Source organism: Aegilops tauschii, chromosome 3 (genome assembly GCF_002575655.3).
Source record: "Aegilops tauschii subsp. strangulata cultivar AL8/78 chromosome 3, Aet v6.0, whole genome shotgun sequence".
NCBI lineage: Eukaryota > Viridiplantae > Streptophyta > Magnoliopsida > Poales > Poaceae > Aegilops > Aegilops tauschii.
Window position 1 is genome coordinate 38,266,405 of NC_053037.3, and position 18,691 is coordinate 38,285,095.

Consider the following 18,691-nt stretch of genomic DNA (forward strand, 5'->3'; position numbering starts at 1 on the left):
AAATAAGTTTTGTGCAATAGTGAGCTACAAACAAAAGAACAAGTTAGCACTTGAAACACCAAGAAAAAGCATGATGAACATGAAAGAATCATGAAAGAAAATGCACTTACCCTATCTCTGTCATTAGTGCCACTTGGGTTCAACGTGTCAACCGCCTTAAGCGCGGCCGCCCACCTTTGACAATCTCGGTTGATTGTCGACCACCGGGAGCGAAGAGATCTTCCCGAGCGGTCAATTCCACTTTTGTTGTGTAGATCAAAGTGATCCTTCATCCGGAGCCAATATGCATCTCTACTTTGATCCCCCTCCAACGGCGGGATCCCTCGACACTTGCAACCAAGTATTGCATAGCAAGATATCGCCGCTGCATCCGTTGCACGCCCTGCAAGCTTCTTCTTGGTCGCCTAGAGGAGCCGTCCGCCGCCTTGTTCTTCTTCCCGGACACCTTGCCCGCCTTCGCCCGTGCCGCATTTGGGAGCTTCGAGAGGGGGGCTCGTGGCTTCATGGCGGGCGTCGGCGCGACGCCACCCGCCGCCGAGGTTGTCCGTGGCGGCATGAAAAGGCCGCGCGCGATACCGGTGCTTGAAGGAACACCGGCGGAGGCGAAGCCAAAGCTCACTCCCCGCGCTAGGGTTTGCGGCGGCGGCGGCGGGGTCGCGGGCGTAGGAAGGGGTGAGGGGGATGTCGGCGCGTCCGTCCATCGGACGAATTCGCCGGCGCCGGCGCCGGCGCTGGCGCTCGAGTGTGCAGCGCGCGAAAGCGGGCGCACGAAATAAGCGGCGCGCGATGCCGTTTCGACCCGCGCGCTGAACTACTTATGCCGCGCGTGCGGTTTTTCGCCTCCGCTGGAGCGTCCGGAGCGGTTGCGCGCGCACGCTAAAAACGCAATTTTTTCAGCGCGGCGCTTATATAGCACGACTGTTGGAGATGCTCTAAAGCAGCAAAGAACAACGCCCGCAAAGGCATGGCACGGGAGAAAGGCCCACACAGCAGACTCGGGAAAGGCATGGTCCGCGTAATGTTTTTTTTTTGCAAGATAAAAGAGTTTTATTGCTTACTTAAGCAGGCATACAGTCACGATACAACGTGTTCATTAGGAAAACAGGAGTGTAATTAAGCCATAAACGTCTCCTCCTAACACTTGTCGCCTGCTTCGCACATAAGTGAGCCGCTTCATTAGCTTCTCTACGTACGAATTTCAGCCTAAAACTCTCAAATTGATCAGAAAGCTCCCTGGTCTCTTGAAGAATGCCAGCTATCTCCGAACGATCGAAGGTATCTGTCTCCCACAACTTAACAATAGCTTGAGCATCAGTTTCCACCTCAACTTTGCTGAAACCTCTCTCAGTAGCCATTCGAACCCCATCTCGAATTGCTTCTGCTTCCATGGACTGTGAGCTAGCTGCAAAATTATACCAAAGGGCTTGTGCACGAAGTAATGCACCCTCCCTATCCCGAATAACCAGCCCAGTCGAACCTTGACAGGAAATATCATCAAAGGATGCATCTACATTAATCTTCATCACGCCTTCATCAGGTGGATTCCATTCTATTTGTTTTGATTGCTTCGGCTTGCTTACTATTCCAGCACTTGTTAAGTTCATTACCGAGTCTATCACCCATCTTACTGATTGCACGATAGAGCGCCCAGACTCTCCATGCTTTCTTGCATTTCGTTCAGTCCAGATCGCCCACGCTCCACTTAAAATTATACAAGCTTCAGACTGGGGTATCTTTGTACCATCCACCACATCGAACATCCAGGAGTGTGGGTGTAGGTCAGGAATTTTTATGCCAGTTAGGGACTTCACCTGCTCCCAGAAGATCCTTGCCCAAGTGCAATCAAAGATAGCATGCATTGTAGTTTCCTGTTGACCACAAGTGTCACAGAAATCAATACGCTCCATGTGTCGTCGCTTCAAAACGGCACGGCAGGGTATAAAGTCATGGATAATACGCCACCAGAAATTCTTCACCTTGGGAGGGACCTCAAGTTTCCACATTTTCTTCCATACCTTTTCCTGATTGATGCTAGACCCGGGCTGGTCAGATTGACGACTTTTAGAGACAAGAACTCTATATGCCGATTTCACAGTTAAATGACCATGTTTTTCTGGTTGCCAAGCCCAAATATCCTCAGCTGAATTACTAATAGGAATCCTGCATATTACACTCACATCCGGTTCCACAAAATTTGCATTAATCAAACTAGCACAAATGCCCGTGCGTTGCAACGGGAGAAACAAACTCTTGCGCACCATTGGCGAATCATCTGTGCTCTCACTTCTTCTCTTTGTCATCATTGTCGAAGACAGTCACTTGCCCACATATTACAACAAAATAGTCTCAAGGCGGTGATCTTGGTCAACACACTCACCATGCCGATTTCGCGAGCCCCCACCTATACCAGCTCCTCGTGCGTTGAAACCGTCGCGTACATATTCATGTGGTTCAAAACTTATCATGTCATAACATATCAGGCGATCCATTTTCTTATTAAGCACGCACAATAGTAATTTTTAATGCAAATTAAATTATGGTGTGAGGCCATTAACTTATTGACTCAACATAAACCAAATACACTTCGCTATCGCCACCGTCCACCTACTTCATCTCTAACATGAACTTGGGCATCTTTTCCAGCAGCGAACTATGTCATGTCGTTCCACTATGACTATCGAACCATAGTTTTAAAAACCGAACCGGAGAGGCTAACTGTTAAGGTTCTCACCTGTTGGACTGCCGGTTCATCTATTCATTCATGTCAAAAATGGGAATATTAACGTTATATATATTTTTACCATAGATCAAATGAGTACACATAATATTGGATGTAATCCATTAAAAAACTCACAAAGCGTTGGTGCCCTAGATGGTTGTTGGTCCTTTGGGGTACATGGGCTCAAGGTCAACTGGTCGATCCAAAGTTGACGCACTATTTTACCAATATTTCCCGGTCATAAAAAACAGGCAAAGCACCGGTTTCTTTTTTTTCATTTTCAAATGGATTTGGATGTTTGTATTTGAGCTCGAAATGGTAATTTGGTATTTGATAGGATCCAATTCACTGTTTGGTTGTGTTCTGCATAAATAATAACTCATTACAAATTATAATACCTCACATGAGACCCAAAAAAACATTATCAGGAGATTCAAAAGCTCCTCCATGAGCCAGGTCATTTTTTGATGCATTAGCGTGTACAGGTGCATGTACAACCAATGATGCATGGCCCCATATATTTAATCCGCCCTCTCTCACATCTGCCTAAAAAAATTCCATACGTAGAGTGAAATTTTAATTTCTTCTTTTAATTCCCAGCAAAATTAATCTCTTCTTTAATTCCTTCCCTTCAGGCATGCCTCACATATAATAGCGAAATTAATTCCTTCTTTTATTTTTTTTCCTTTAATTCCTTCCCTTCCTGCCTTCATAAGGAGGGAATTTATTCCTTTCTCTATTTCCTACCGTCAATTTCATTTCCTTCCTTTCAGCTCATAACAGCGGAATCTAGTCCTCCTTTTAATTCCTTTCCTTCATGCTCATATTTTAGGACCCACTCTTTGAGACGGCTTGTTGACTTCGAATCATAGACATATATAAATTGGTTGGAGGAGGTGTAAGGAAGCCGTGTGGGACAATTTAATAAACGAACGAATCCATTTTTTCTGCGCAACCATGATGTAGCCTAGTGGAGTTGGCCTTTCCTGTTTACCTGTAGGTCAACAAGTTCGATACCTCAATGTGTAATTTTTTGTCTCTCCTCCCGGCTTGCCTGGGCCCTTGGATTCGATTCGGTGGGCTGAGGCCCATGCAGGTGATGTGTGGGCTGAGACAGAGAGGCGTGATTGAGTGAATCTGGCGCTATGTACTAAGGGAAAACGCGACAGACGAAAATTTGTGCAAAAAAATTTAATACCACCTTGAATAATAAAAAATTTAAAACAAATATGGATGAACGGATGAAAAAATAAGCGAAACGCACCTTGCTTTATTAGTAGGTATAGATATAGATTTTGATGCAGAGTCGGACAAGGTTAAGACCTGCCCTTTTTTCAGTCGTACAGGAAGGGATTACTGAGCCGAAATACCCAGCGGGGCTAGCGAGGCGTGGGATAGCCAGGCGTGGAAGAAAAAAAACATGATTTCAACCCTGTACGATACGAAGGAGGACTGTATATATTTTTGGCAAACTATAAAGGCCCACATGAATAATTTTGGCCCATATATATGTATCTGTACGATACGATACAAAGGAGGCCCAGCACCAGCAACGGACTTAAAATTGCAGCGCAGCAACGGACTGAGATAAGCGTTTAGTACCACCTCGCCACCTTGTAAGTGACCAAGCCACTTCGTACGTGACCAAAATAACGGTAAAAAAAACTAATCACGAGACGAAACCAAGAATATCACCTTGTTTTAATAGTAGGTATAGATTCATATTCCATTCATCATTGTCTGCGTCAATCAATTCTTCCACCCTACTGATAGCTGCACCAGGAAGCTGAACTAGGGGTTTGAAACCATGGTTAAAAGGAATCCATGGATCCTCCCATGGGTGAATAGAAGAACCATCACCAACCCTCTTTATCAGGCCTAATTTTAGACCCTCTCGGCCATGAAGAATGGCTCTCCAAATATGCGAGGGTCCTCTTTTGTTCTTAGCTGACATAAATTCATGATCATAATAGTACTTACCCTTTAAGACTCTAGCGCATAGAGAATCTGGTGATGTAAGCAACCTCCAACCTTGTTTCGCCAGCATAGCCTGGTTGAATAATTCGAAATCCCTAGAACCCATCCCTCCTTCTCCTTTAGGTATTGCAATATCCTTCCACTTCTTCCAATGGAAAGTCTAAAGCAGCTCATAGAATAAGTTGGGATAGCTTGGCATACCGCTTTAATCAAAACTTCCCTTGCCCCACTGCTTAAGAGTTTAGGAAAAGTTGTCCGCGTAATGTTAAATCACATTGGTTTTCGATATTGCAGAGTACTACACATGCATGCGTGCTGTTTCAGCCTATACGTTTGCATGCACATTTACTTTGATTTTCGATATAGTATTAGCTTGAGAATACATATGCATGCATGTAGGGTGTGACGAAGCACGTGGATCACATGGATGTATACATGGAGTAGGCGGGAAATCGGTTGTTGCAACGCCGATCTGACCGTTCCTCAACCGTGTACTCCCCAACCACTGTGCACTCCCCAACCGCATCCGTCCTCCCGAAGTCCCGATCGATTAAATCAACGCCAAACCAAAGTAGAGAAGCAATGCAATTATAACGACACCAATCCCCAGTAGAGTAATCGTGGCGGCAACCGAATTCGGCTTGAGCATATTCTCTGGTGCGTATACTTGGTTCATGCAATTGATTAACAGCTGACATCGCGAGCTAGCTAGCACTACTAGCAGTTCGACCGCAGCAGCTCGCTCCGCAGTTAATGGCGACCACCGTGTCCGGGTCGGCGCTCCGGCGGCTCTACCTCTCCGCCTACAACTGGGTCGTCTTCTTCGGATGGTAATTAAGTAGCGCAACGGCCTTGGGTGCATAATGGAGCGGATCTCTCTGGTTTCTCGCTCCGTTGCCCGTGAAGAATGAAGATCTCTCTGGTTTGCAGGGCGCAGGTGCTGTGCTACGCGGCCTCGGCGCTGCTGGAGAGCGGCCATGAGGCCGTCTACGCCGCCGTCGAGCGGCCGCTGCAGTTCGCGCAGACCGCAGCCTTCATGGAGGTCGCTCTCGTGTCTCTCTCGTCTCTTAGCAGCTCCTTTCTTTCTTAATTATCAAAGTTACTAACTGAACATCTTGATTCCGATGGCACGTCTTCTTGCTGGCCGTCCAGATTCTGCATTCGATTCTAGGTAACTAGTTTCTTCTTTCTCTTGCTTCCACATTATTCAACATTCGTCAATCTCGTGCAGTGTAAGTATGTATGTGTGTGTGCAAGCTCTTTTGTAAACGGGTTTTGTCTCAAAAATCCTTCAAAATGGGACATCAAATATATATAGTATGAAAATATATTTATAATGAACGTAATTTGGTGAGTTTGACTTAGAACAAACAGAAAACTTAAGTAATTTGGAAGATGGAGTAGTATCGTTTCATTTGCTCTTGTGGTTACCGTTCATTCAAATTACTAGTATACACTATAAGGCACTCATGGCAACTTATGAACTTGCATGGTGTGATCACCAAACTTTGTTGTTTATTGAGATGAATGTCCAACTGTTAAAAGGGTTTGTGAGGTCTCCGATTTCGACAACTCTTCCACAAATCACTGGAAGATTGTACATCACATGGGGCATCTTGTGGAGCTTTCAAGAGGTATCATCTGGCTCTCCTCCATAGTTACCAAGCCTTTGACATTTTCATATAATTAGAAACACAAATTTAGTTTTAGTTTCTCGGGAATAGATTGATTAATTGGTCGCTTTGCACATCTAACCCTTGTGCAGGCGCAATCTCATGTTCTTGTAACTTCATTGATCATAAGTTGGTCCATCACTGAGGTACACACGTGGCCAAGGCATCATTAGTTTATATAGAAAGGGCGTATTAAGTATGAGATCTAAATTGATAGTAATCCCTACAATTCTTCAATCTAAACACAAATTCCCCTGTTGAGCTTTACTGAACTGGGATTTGCAATATTCTTCACTTTAAATGTGATGTTACAATGAAAACATGTTGGTTTGCTTGCAGGTCATCAGATATTTTTTCTTTGCTATGAAGGAGACATTTGGGTTTGCACCTTACTGGCTCCTATGGCTTAGGTAGGTACTAGTCATATTTCAAAATTGCACCTTCCAGACCCCTAGTCCTATGGCTTAGGTAGGTACTGGTTATAACAAAAGAATGAAATTTTGTTTAACAAAAACTTCTAAATAAATCTAGTATGTTTTTAGTAAATTGCTCTTAAAGCCACTAGCTTTATAGTTTGTGCGCCAATTTATTTCCAGGTATAGCACCTTTCTGGTGTTCTATCCTACCGGCATGTTAAGCGAGGCTGGCCTAATCTTAGTTGCCATGCCCTTTATGAAGGTAACTCAAATTAATAACTACAGATGGAAATGGTTTCATGTTGTTCATTTGAACAGTCTTGTTTGTTACATATGCTCTGATATTTGGGGTTTGCCTCAGACGTCAAGGAAATACTATCTTATGATGCCTAATAAATGGAATTTCTCCATCGACTACCGCCATGAATTGGCTCTTGACACGGCTCTAATCATACCAGGTGCAATACTCCTTCTCGACATTAGCCTTCATTTTGCAACCGAAGTGATATTTTTTTAGCAACCATCAACAGTGGTGTATTTCCACTAAAGATAATATATGTAATTAAGTAACTATAAACAAGGGTCCATGTTTACATGGGCAGCATTCTTAAAACCCCTATCATACACCTAGTAACAACTTTGTGAAGATGTGCTACTCTCTTGGGTGTTGTGCCAAAGGTGATGGCCCTTCTTGTTAATGGCCACTAAGGACAGATGGACCACTTTGGCATAGGTTAGTCTCTGCCTAATAAAAATTCTTCTATTTCAACCATTCTAGACACTCCACATGACGTATGGAAACCGACCACTTTGCTTGTGTTTGACTCTCTTGTCGACTCACAGCAATATGGCATCTCAACAATTCACATCCGAGGTGGAAGTTCCCAAATATTGAGCTATTGGGTTCTCATATATAGTCTAACAATTTGTTGACCAAGAGCTATATATCCTTGGAAGGGTCAATCCTTACAAAGATGGATAATTCACTGGGGCCCTTTTGCGTGGGGATCTTTCAATGTAGAATTAGCAAGAGAGCAAAATGTGATTGGTCTCCCCATGAACCTTCCACCTCTTCTGAACTTTGAACATGGGACTGAACCGCCTAAGCCAAAATCACTGTGTCCCCACATTCATTGTTTAGAGGGTGAATCTAACATACTTAGCTGAAATTATAAGGATGTTGAATTAGGTGTCTTTGTGCATAGATAGAGGTAGAGCCACATATATTATGCACATAATGGTGTTAATTTTTTCAGTAAAAAAATGTGTAATTTAACAAGATAATGCTTTTTTTATCTCGTTGCGTTTGCAGGATTTCCGTACTTGTTTCGTTATATGGTGGATAAGCGGAAGAAGGTCTTGTTAGCAGCAAAGACAGTATGATACTGTAATTGCTTCTTGTGCAATCATGTTGAGAAAGAGGGAATGTGGAATACTAGAATAAAATTATTTAAACCTTGAATCGTGTTTTGTGACATTCACTGACCGCTAGCTTCAAACTTCCTCAGCATCTCATACATGCAATCTCCGGTTTGGATGATTCTCAATCTTTTCCTTTCCGTCTCAAAAAGGGAAATTGATCCCTCACAACCGACTGTAACCGAGCGCTTCATCCGCCGCCTCTCCTTCCAACCACGTGTCTAGGGTGAGGGGCTATAAATCATTTGTGGCATTTTCGATTTCGCGAGCGAACACGCCCACCGCGAAGCCAACATGACGGCCAGTCCATGTCGTGCTCCCGCCTGTGTTTCTTCACCTGACTACGCCTATGGCTGCATGCCATTGACACTGACTTGTCATTTCTAGTAGTAGTACCTAGTTGATATAATACGTACTCAACAAGAAACTGATGCTATTCATCTAAAAAACTGCTACTATTTTTGTAACTCACAAGATACTGTACTAGGAGTAGTGTTAGCTAGTATATGCTGCGTATTTAACCACATTAGCTAAATGTCAGTCGACTGACTTCCAAATTTGGGGTTAGTCGATTTTGAGAGTTCGCCGGAGTGAGCCGAAAGGAAGGAAGGAGAAGGGAGGGGCTCGCCGGAGGGCTACCCCATTATCTATCTTAGGTTTAGGGTGGGGGCGATGGTGGACAGCGGCGGTGGGAGCGGTGGTGGGCTTCGCCGGAGAAAAAGCTGGATGTGGGTTGGGCTAGAGGGATGGTCGGGGGTGGCGGCAAGACCGGCGGTGGGGAGCAGTTCCGGGGAGGACGGAGCGGCAAGGCTGCGCGGGAGCGCCGCCGGCCATGGGTGGTGGTCGCAGGCGATTCGGCCGGTGACCCATGCTGCGGTGGCAAGACCGGGGAGCAGTTCCGGGGAGGGCAGGGTGGCGAGGCTGGGCGGGAGCGCTGCCGGCCGCAGGTGGTGGTCGCGGGCGGTTCAACCGGTGACCCGTGCGGTGGCCTGGGGAAGAAGAAGAAGGGTTGCCCACCGTTCGATATGCATCCAACGGCCAAAAAGATAGAGTGGCCCAAATTTGAAAATCAGGCAACTGCCATGTAGCCATTCCCGCATTTAACAACAATAAGCACTCTTAGGGCTAATCTATCTTTAGGCGATATTGCAAGCCAGAATGCATCGCTATCAGGCCGACGCCCCCAATGCAAATGTTGGTCGGTGTTGAGGCACTACCAGTACAAGCCATTAGGGCATGGCCAATGGGTGGCCTCAACCTGCTGCCCCGCAGGTCCACGTAGGATCGGAGTTAGGTTCGGACTAAAAGGTATAGCCTCGCACTAGCAGGTGTAGCCTGCAGAAGAGCCGGCCTCTTCGGTGTGAAAAGCGAGAGAAAGAAAGAAAAGGGCAGCTCTGCTGATGCATGCAAGGAGAGAGATAGAGAGAGGAAGAACAAATACTACGCATGTGAAGGACGATGGGTTCCGCTACAGCAGTGTGGCTACGGTTGGCCAGAATTTTTTTCAAAATGGTGGCTTCCTTACTTTTTGATTAGTTTAAGAGTTGAGGCAGTACTAGGGTGATGCCCCCATTGTACTTGCCCTTACACGGTGTGACACTGCAAGGTTGACGTCGTCTCTACTACAAGCAGGACCCGTGGGCCTAGGAAGGCTCGTCTTCATTGCTGGAAGCCAGGACGCAAAACTGCAAAGCCGGTGACGCCGCCGCTACAAGCCGAGACATGATGTGACACTGCAAGGTCCACATCATTCTACTACAACAGGATCGTGGTCGTGGCACTACAAAGGTTGGACGGCATTGCTGCAAGGCGGGGCACAATGCTACGAGGACGACGACGCTGATGCTCCAAAGGCTAGTTGCCACAAGTCATGATGTGACACTGCAACGCCGACATCACTTGCACAAGTCAGGTGTGACGTTGCGTGGCGGCGCCATAACTGTTGCAAAGGCTTGCCGAGATGCAACACAACGAGGCAATATTGCCGCTCCAAATGTTTGTCGTCATTTGTGGCAAGCCAGGAGGCAACATTGTTAAGATAATGTCGTCGCCGACACATGGCGTGACGTTGCGAGGATGACGTAATATATGTCACAAATACATAAGCGATATGGTGCGATCACCCATGTAGTGTATGTGCAATTTTGTGTCGTGGTGCAAATAGTTTTCACGGTATTTCGGGCCGCACAAGATTGCAAGGCTGGCCAGTGTTGTTTCAAGTCGAGACGGGACGCCCAAGGTTGGGCACCGCCGCTAGAAGCAAGTCATTTGGCGTTGAAAAGACTAGTCGGCGATGCCGCAAGCTGGGATGGGACACTGCAAGGTCGGGCGTCACCGTCATTTTCTAGTTGGTGATGCTGCAAGCCAAGACGCGGTGTTGTGTAGGGTGTCGCCGCCATTGCTAGTCAGTGATGCTACATTACAATAAATCCAGAAAATAATGCAAGCAACAATCTCAAGTCTATAACTTATTTCAGCCTTCCGGCAATGTTCGTTCAGTAGGAGGAGACGTTCCCGTCGACTGTGAGATGTCTGTGCTGACTTCGTAAAATCTGAAGATGTCATGCAGGCTCAGTCTCTCGGAGATACTCATAGGGGCACGATGTGCATGTGCATTCATAAGAATGAGTGTATGTTTATGTATGTGATCGACTTCGATTGTACTATGTTCAAAAGAAATGTCACAGTAGGTAGTAGGTAAATGAAGCAGACGCAATGCTACCAGCTAGTACTAGTCAAGAGATAGAAGACGTGCATGGTCGGGTCCGACCCCGGTGAAGAACTTTTAGCAGTGCGGGTCACACGGACGACACGAATAGTCAGTGATTAGACTATGCCGCGCATCTGCACGGAAGCTGCGGCTAGAGACGTCAGACCAGGTGCGATCAGACGGCAGCCGAACCGGCTGAACCAGTAGGTATATAGGTGTACCCAGAAAATAAAAATCCGACTGGAAAGGTGTTGAAAGAAAGAAAAGAAAAAGGAAAACACTCCCTTCCAGCCGGCTGATGGCTCCCTCAAATCAACCGGGTGTCACTACACCACAACACCAATGCAATGGCACATAATCTGCCGGGAGAACACCATTAAGAAGGCAGATAAACTGCCGCGAGAGAGATTTTCCCGGCAGATAGAACTGCCGCGTCAACGGCTGCCAGGGATTACTTGTCCCGGCAGATAAATAATCCCCGGCAGTTTTTCTGCCCCGACCATTTTATCTGCCGGCAGTTTACTTTCACCCGGCAGACTCATAGTGGCTAGCAACTGCAGTTTACCGGCAGTTTCACTGCCTGCACAAGCACATTTACCCGGCAGGTAATATGCCATCACGTGCTTTTTCACAAGCAATCAAAATTATTCTGTGTGCAATATCCCTGATTAAATATCCAATCATTATGTTCAAACAGTCAGGACAGATCACACAACTTACACATACGTTCAATCAGATTACATGTAAGACCTCATGCAATAACATAAATAGACCAAAAACATATGTTTTTAACACATGCATGAACCGTACATATATAGACATTATATGCCTCAAAATGCAAAGTACATATGTTTAAGGTAAAGAAATCGTGCCATGCAACCAAAATTGGCATACAATGGCTTGTCTGCTGAAACAACCACCAAAATGAGCAGTGTAAAACTTGTCAATATCTGGAGGTTCAACAAACAAGACATATTACATATATATCATCACTCCAGCAACTTGTCAGACCTTCAAAACCTCCAGCAACTTGTAGATCTTCCAAACCTCCATCAACTTGTGTATCTTGAGAAGCCTGCAACAAATCGGAAACTCGGAAAATGGTGCTATCGTTTCAGATTTTAAATCAACATATTAAAGATTTTGATGTGCTGCAGTTTAACGTCAGCATATAACTCTTCTGAATGTTATGCACTTCATCATCACAACAAGTAGTGATTATTACGTACATAATTAGATCAAGCAGAAATTATTTGCGCTTCACATACAAAAATCTTCCATGGGCAAATATGACAAAACAAGAATGTGTAACATTGTTGCTTGCTTCACTAAACTGTATAGTCCAAGCTCACCCAAGAAATAGATTGCACTAATTTTATCAGTAAACTTTCAGATCTGATATGAAAGTCAACCTAGAACAAAAGAAAGAATCCACAAAACAAATTTGAAAAACCAGAGGACTGTACAGCAAAAAATCAAAGTTGAAGATGCATATTACCTCCTCAACTTGCTTGTGGTCACATTACTGCATTTGCTAGACTTATCCACTTGCAGCTGCATACATACAAGCAGACTTTTAAGGTGTAAAAATAAATTGAGAGCAAGCATTGAGCATGCAAAAAAAAATTGTAACCACCCAAGCCAGGGTAAAATTTTGTGCCTGGCCAAATATTGGCATCGTGGATCTGGGCACAAAACAAGCACATTGATAGATCATTAATGCGTGATATGGTCAAGATTTTACATACCTTAAATTAGTCTTTCAGCTGCTCTTTGAGGCCCATAACATGAGGGATGATAATTTGGATCAGCGGAAACTGTTCAGGGATGCCAAAAGAATCTCGAGACAGTAAAATGTATCAACTCAGAGGTAACTGGCAATTTAGAGGCAAGTGCATTATTAACAAGCTGCTAACAAAATCCTGAGAACAAAGGGTGTATCTTAGGTTTAACTGAATGCAGACATTCACAGTAACTATGGTGGCCTTGGTCAAGCATATTGCAAAACAACACCTATCTGAAACTAGCTGAAATCTAGTTAAGTGTTAACTGATTTTGCTGGTAACCAGAAATCTGTTTGTATGAAGAAACTTGTTGAAACCTAGTTAAGTGTTAACTGATTTTTCTTGTAACCAGAAACCTGAAATTGGCTTTGACTGGAACTAGTTGAAATATGAAGCGCAAAACTTGTAGAAACCCATATATCCCAGTTCCATATGTGTTCCCTGGAAACTCCCAGATTTTTAATGACTTTGAGCGAATTTGCGTGCCGGAGGATATGGGAACAGAATTGATAGCAAAGTTTGACAGGAACCTGCGTGAATAATCCATTAATCATCGTGCCCCGATCGATCGGTTCGGTACTCGGTTTTGCACCGAACAGGCCGAACAGTTGGCGGGATGTGATGGCGGGATGGGATGGCTGCTATACTTTTGTCTCGGCGGGGCTAGATAACAACACGTGTTATGCTCAAAGAAAAAAAATACATGAGGTGAGCGAGACAACAGGCAACAACAAACAGTACCTAGGTTCACTAAAAAAGCTGGCGGGCGTCCTGTACATGTGACGAGAATCAGGGGGCCAGCCGGCCAGCCTACGGCACTGTTTTCCACTCATCATATTAACGCGCCATCCCATCAATACAATTGATTTTTTGTTTGTTGGCTGGCAACACAGAGCGAACAAATGGGAACTAATTTATGGAAGACGCACGAGACAGTTAGTGGTGGGCCTCGGTGCTTCGGTCAATTCGGTTACCTGACTGTGCATACATACACATGCCAAGCAAATTCTCGGTTCATATGTTTACTGCAGTTTTATTTGCATGAAGCATATAAGAAACGAAATGCTAAATAAGTTTCAATGTTCTGAAATAGCAGCAAACATGTATCCAAAAGAAAAATACTGAATCTAAGACTTAACTACCAAGATTATTACCTCCTCAGCTTGCTTGTGGTTGCGTACTCGTGTTGCTGCTTTTGCCATGAACTTATAAGTCACTCTCAGCTGCATATATAGAAGCAAAGACTTTTAAGCTATCAACCATAATAGTCATTGGTAAATATATAATCAGAAGAGCATAAGCTTATGTGCTTGTATGGAGTAGTCGACGCTACTTGGTGGAGAGGACAAACAACATGCATACTGCTCACAAAACAAAAAATCCAAAATATTATTTCAGTGAAAGCATCAAATGAAAATTAGGGAACAGTTTGTAAGAATTACATATAGGAGAAAAGAGCATGGTACTCAGCTAGCCCCATGACCCAATTCTTCAAAAAAAATCTACTTAGGAGCATAGCTCCCAATTTCCATTACTGAAAACATCACATGTCTCAAGTTCGTCCCCCTCCAGGGGTACCTCAAAACATCAGAAACTAAGCCACACACAGCAGCACTAGTACCAAACTAGACGCAGAACCTAAACAACGAGCATCCAAACGTTCTAATTACCAGCAACAAAACAATAGTCTTATATTACTCGTGGCCCTACATGCAAGGTACTGTACTACCAGGGTTATATTACTTGCACGTGGCACTGCAAGTAGGCCTTTTCTGAAATCTGAACCACAAGCACATCTTAAGCTATTTACCATCTCTGTGAACGTAGCTATGGATGAATTTGTTCTTAAATGTTAAGCTAAATAAAAAAAGTTTTAAGAACAGGGGATCTGGCAATTCAGTAAGTCATGATGCCATGCAATTTCCAGTAGGGGCGACAGTACAAACCAATTGCTCTCATTTTACTCTAGAAAATTAAATTATCAGACAAATGGTTTTCAATTCAATAATAAAGGTTGCAACAATTGAAGGGATTTCTACTATGATAGACAACTACTGATCATTAAATTCCAGAATCACATGACTGGGAGCAGTGGCAAACTGGCAATAGAAAATTATGGAAGAAAATTCCAGATCAAACCCCATATATCTATTTTCATAGAACTAACACATTCATAGAACTAACGAACCTTGAACAACCCCGATCACTCCGAGTGCCAAGCCAGAAAATCGTCTTGGCGCCGTGGAGAGGTTCTGATCTTGAGAATTTGTATCACATCCGGCTGCCAAAAAAAATTGTCTGGTCGCTCCTTGATCCAAGCACCATTCTCATCTATGAAATCAGACACACGATTATACCTGTAGTTCATTTTCAGTGTGATTGGGCGAAGAGATGGGCCCCTAGGGATCCATGGATCCCTGCAAGCTCGGATAGAATTCCCATCTCCCACCCTCAATATCATCCCCTTGTTAACAAGCTCTAATCCATACTCAATACCCTTCCAAACTGCAGAAGCATTACCAGAAAAGACTATGTCTAGCAAGTTCCCATTTGAAAAATATTTTGCCTTGAGCAACCTTGCACATAAATTTCCTAGGTTATCAATGAGTCGCCAAGCCTGTTTCGCCAACAACGCCTGATTAAAAGAACCTCTTAGTTGAACACACAAGAACCGAACCACTACAACAACCAAAGTATCTTGACAAAAGAGGACTGCGGAGTGTTAAGAACTATGAACAGCGAGATAGTTGAACATTTTTTTGGAATTTTGAATGTGACTTTTTTTAAACGCGAACTTTTTTTTGAATATGAAAACAAAATTTCCAAAAAGTGGAACACATTTGTAAAGTTTGATTTTGAAAATGAGTTTTTTAAATTCCGGACAATTTCTGAAAACATAAACAATTTTGAAAATTTGAACTTTTTTGAAAATGCGACCATTTCTTGATATTTACAAACTTGTTGAGAAATATGAATAAATAAATAAATATGTTGAACATTTTTTGAACTTTATGATTTTCAAAGGGAAAAAACGATCCATGAACCTTCTAAAAGGTTCCCAAACCGGTAAAAACCAGCCTGGAACCATCTAGAAGGTTCCCAAATCCGGCATCTATAGAGGCACTAATAATTAAAATGGCTGGCCCATGTTCCCTCGTATCAATTAGGTCCGTGCGAAACAGCGACTATTTGACGCACGAACGTCAAATAGAACCAACAGGCACCTGATGGGAGATGTTGTCCCTAGTTGGGCCAACATCTAAGCGTCTTTTTCTAGGTTTTCTCGTTTTTTCTCTTTTTCATTAATTTATTTGTCTCCTTTTTGAACCTTATTATTCTTTTTGAAAAAAATTCAAAAAAATTGAAATTGTTTGGGATACCCTAAAATGTTCTTATTTTCAAATATTGTTTACAAATTTTAAAAATATTTTGGAATTTTAAAAAATATTCACGTTTCAGAAAATTTGTTCACAAATTTTAAAAGTATTTGCATTTCAAACAAAGTTAGCAAACTTTTATAAAAGTAAATGGTTTGAAATTTGTGTTCAAAATTTTCATCAATTGTTAGGAATTTGTTAACAATTGTAGAAAAGGTGTTCAAACTTGTAAAATTTTCATACATAATTTAAATATTCAAAATTGTTGACAAATCTAAATAAATGGTTAGTGAATAACAAAATGTTCATGTTGATTTATAATGATAGAAATTACAAGTAATAGAAGCATTCAAATTAGGAAAAACAACATGCTCGCGGATGCACTTGTATGGCCTAGTCTGGCACACTCCTCTAAGTTGGTGCTTTTTTGGACTATGGATAAATGACCACAACTTCTTTCAGCAGCATGACATGAACATATGATGCATCCATGGTAGGTCTAAACGACTTCCGATACCGTTTGCACATTGCGTGTAACACCCCGGATGTAACTTTCCATATTTGTAACTCCAACTCTTGCCATTTCCGGCTATTTGTTATGATATTCCCTCCGTGGTCGGGTTTTGTTTTCCGTTTTGCATTTTGTTCATGTCATGCATCCCATATCATGTCATCATGTGCATTGCATTTGCATACGTGTTCGTCTCATGCATCCGAGCATTTTCCCCGTTGTCTGTTTTGCAATCCGGTACTCCCACCTCCTCCGGCGCGCCCTTCTTGTTTCTTTTCGTGAGCGGGTATTGAACGTTCTCGGAATGGACCGAGGCTTGCCAAGTGGCCTTGGTATACCACCGGTCAAGTTTCGTTCCATTTGGAGGTCGTTTGGTACTCCAACGGTTAACCGGGTAACCGCAAAGTCCGTTTGTGTGTTGCAGCAAAACCCCTCTCTAAACATCCCAAAACCCCTCTAAGTCTCTTCCATGCTCCAGGTCGTTCGATCACGATCGTGTGGGCGAAAACCGCACTCCATTTGGAGTCTCCTAGCTCCCTCTACCTATATATACACCTCCCCTCTCGAAATATTTCGCAGATCAAACCCTAACCCGCTCCTCCGCGCCGCCGGACACGTCCGCCCGGGGCCGGACAGAAGCCGCCGCCGCCCCGCAGCCACTCCGCGCCCGCCACGTGTCACTTCGCCGCCGCCCGTACGCCCGCGGCCCGCGGAGCCCATCCGGGGCCCGCGCGAGCCCGCCGCGCCGCCGCCTGGCCCGTCCGCCGCCCGGGCGCCTCGCCTCCCTCCTCTCCGGACCGAACCCCAGCGACCTTCCCCATCCCTCCGGCGAACAGCTCCGGCCGTCCTCGTTTTCCGCGCCCCGGATCTGGATCTGAGAGATAAAGGGTTGACCTCGTTTTTCCTCCAAGTCTTTTATTTTCACAATACATGCTCATGTTCATCGCATTATAACTCTCTGCATATAGCTCCGTTTCATGCGTGTAATATATCAAAATGTTCGCCTCGTGATGCTCTTCATTTTGTTCCATTGCACCATGTTCATTTGAGTCCATCTTGATGCCCAAATCTCTGGTGCAAGAGTGCTAGTTGCTGTTGTCTGCTGTTACTTAGCAGAACTTGGAGATTTGTTATTTTTGTTGCTTTTAATCTGTGCATCTTATGGGCATGAGCTCTACATGTGTTTTGTTGTATGTCATGCCATCTTTACAGAGATGTATGCCATGTATTTTTGTGATCTCTGTGGTGACTAGCACAAGCATGCAAACTAGGCTCCGTAATGTTTCTGATTTCAGGGACTTAGTATTTTCTCTAAGTCTGTGACTGCTGTTATTTTGTTGCTATGTATCCATGTAGTTACAGAGAGATCCATGCTTATTTTGGAGATGTTCAATAAGGATGTTTTGTAGATATTGTTGTAAATGATCCATTCATGCCCTTGTTTGAAATTATGGAGTGCCATAGCATAACTCAATCTTGCTCTACTTTTGCTATAAAATATTTCTGGCAGATTGTTTACGTGTTATTCAATTTTGCCAAGCTTATTGTAGTTGATCCATACATGCTATATACTTGCTCTTGCCATGGATAGCTTGATAAACATGCCATATTGCTGTAGGTATGCTTGTTTTGTCATGCATTGCTTTGTGGTGAGTGCATCAAGCTCACCAAGATGCCTTTATATTATTGTTTCTGCCATGCTCTGTTTTCTGCTAACTCTGAAACCTGTTAACGAAACTTGCTATGTTTAGATGGTTGCCATCATCTCTTATGGTCCTTTTTGGCTTATGGTCAGTAAGCGACTTTTGTCATATGCATTTAGTAGATTCATGCCATGCCTTGTTTTGCTATGTTAAGTTCCTATAGCATGTTGATTTCGTGCTCTCAACATTGCTACCTGATGCTGTTTCAGGCATGTCCAGTAATTTTCACCAAGTCTGTGAACCTGTTATCTTTTGCACTTTTGCCATACTTGTTTGGACCTGTTATGTTATGAACTAGCCGTATCTCAGTGTTCATCTTTTGTCAAGCATCTCCTGTAGATTACTGTCATATGCTTTGTTGCTACGTTAGAGTGCTGTAGCATTGTTACTTGTTGCATTCTA

The 18,691-nt window shown here is 43.7% G+C and overlaps 1 protein-coding gene across 1 annotated transcript; it reads left to right on the forward strand.

The window, feature by feature from the left end:
* Positions 1-5,204: 5,204 nt before the first annotated feature.
* Positions 5,205-8,318, forward strand: LOC109757348 (very-long-chain (3R)-3-hydroxyacyl-CoA dehydratase PASTICCINO 2B). The gene is made up of 9 exons (XM_020316171.4): positions 5,205-5,526; positions 5,627-5,738; positions 5,849-5,867; positions 6,242-6,330; positions 6,462-6,515; positions 6,709-6,779; positions 6,966-7,047; positions 7,147-7,243; positions 8,098-8,318. The coding sequence occupies exons 1-9, from the start codon at positions 5,450-5,452 to the stop codon at positions 8,166-8,168; spliced, it is 672 nt and encodes a 223-aa protein (XP_020171760.1). The 5' UTR covers positions 5,205-5,449; the 3' UTR covers positions 8,169-8,318.
* The last annotated feature ends 10,373 nt before the right edge of the window (positions 8,319-18,691 follow it).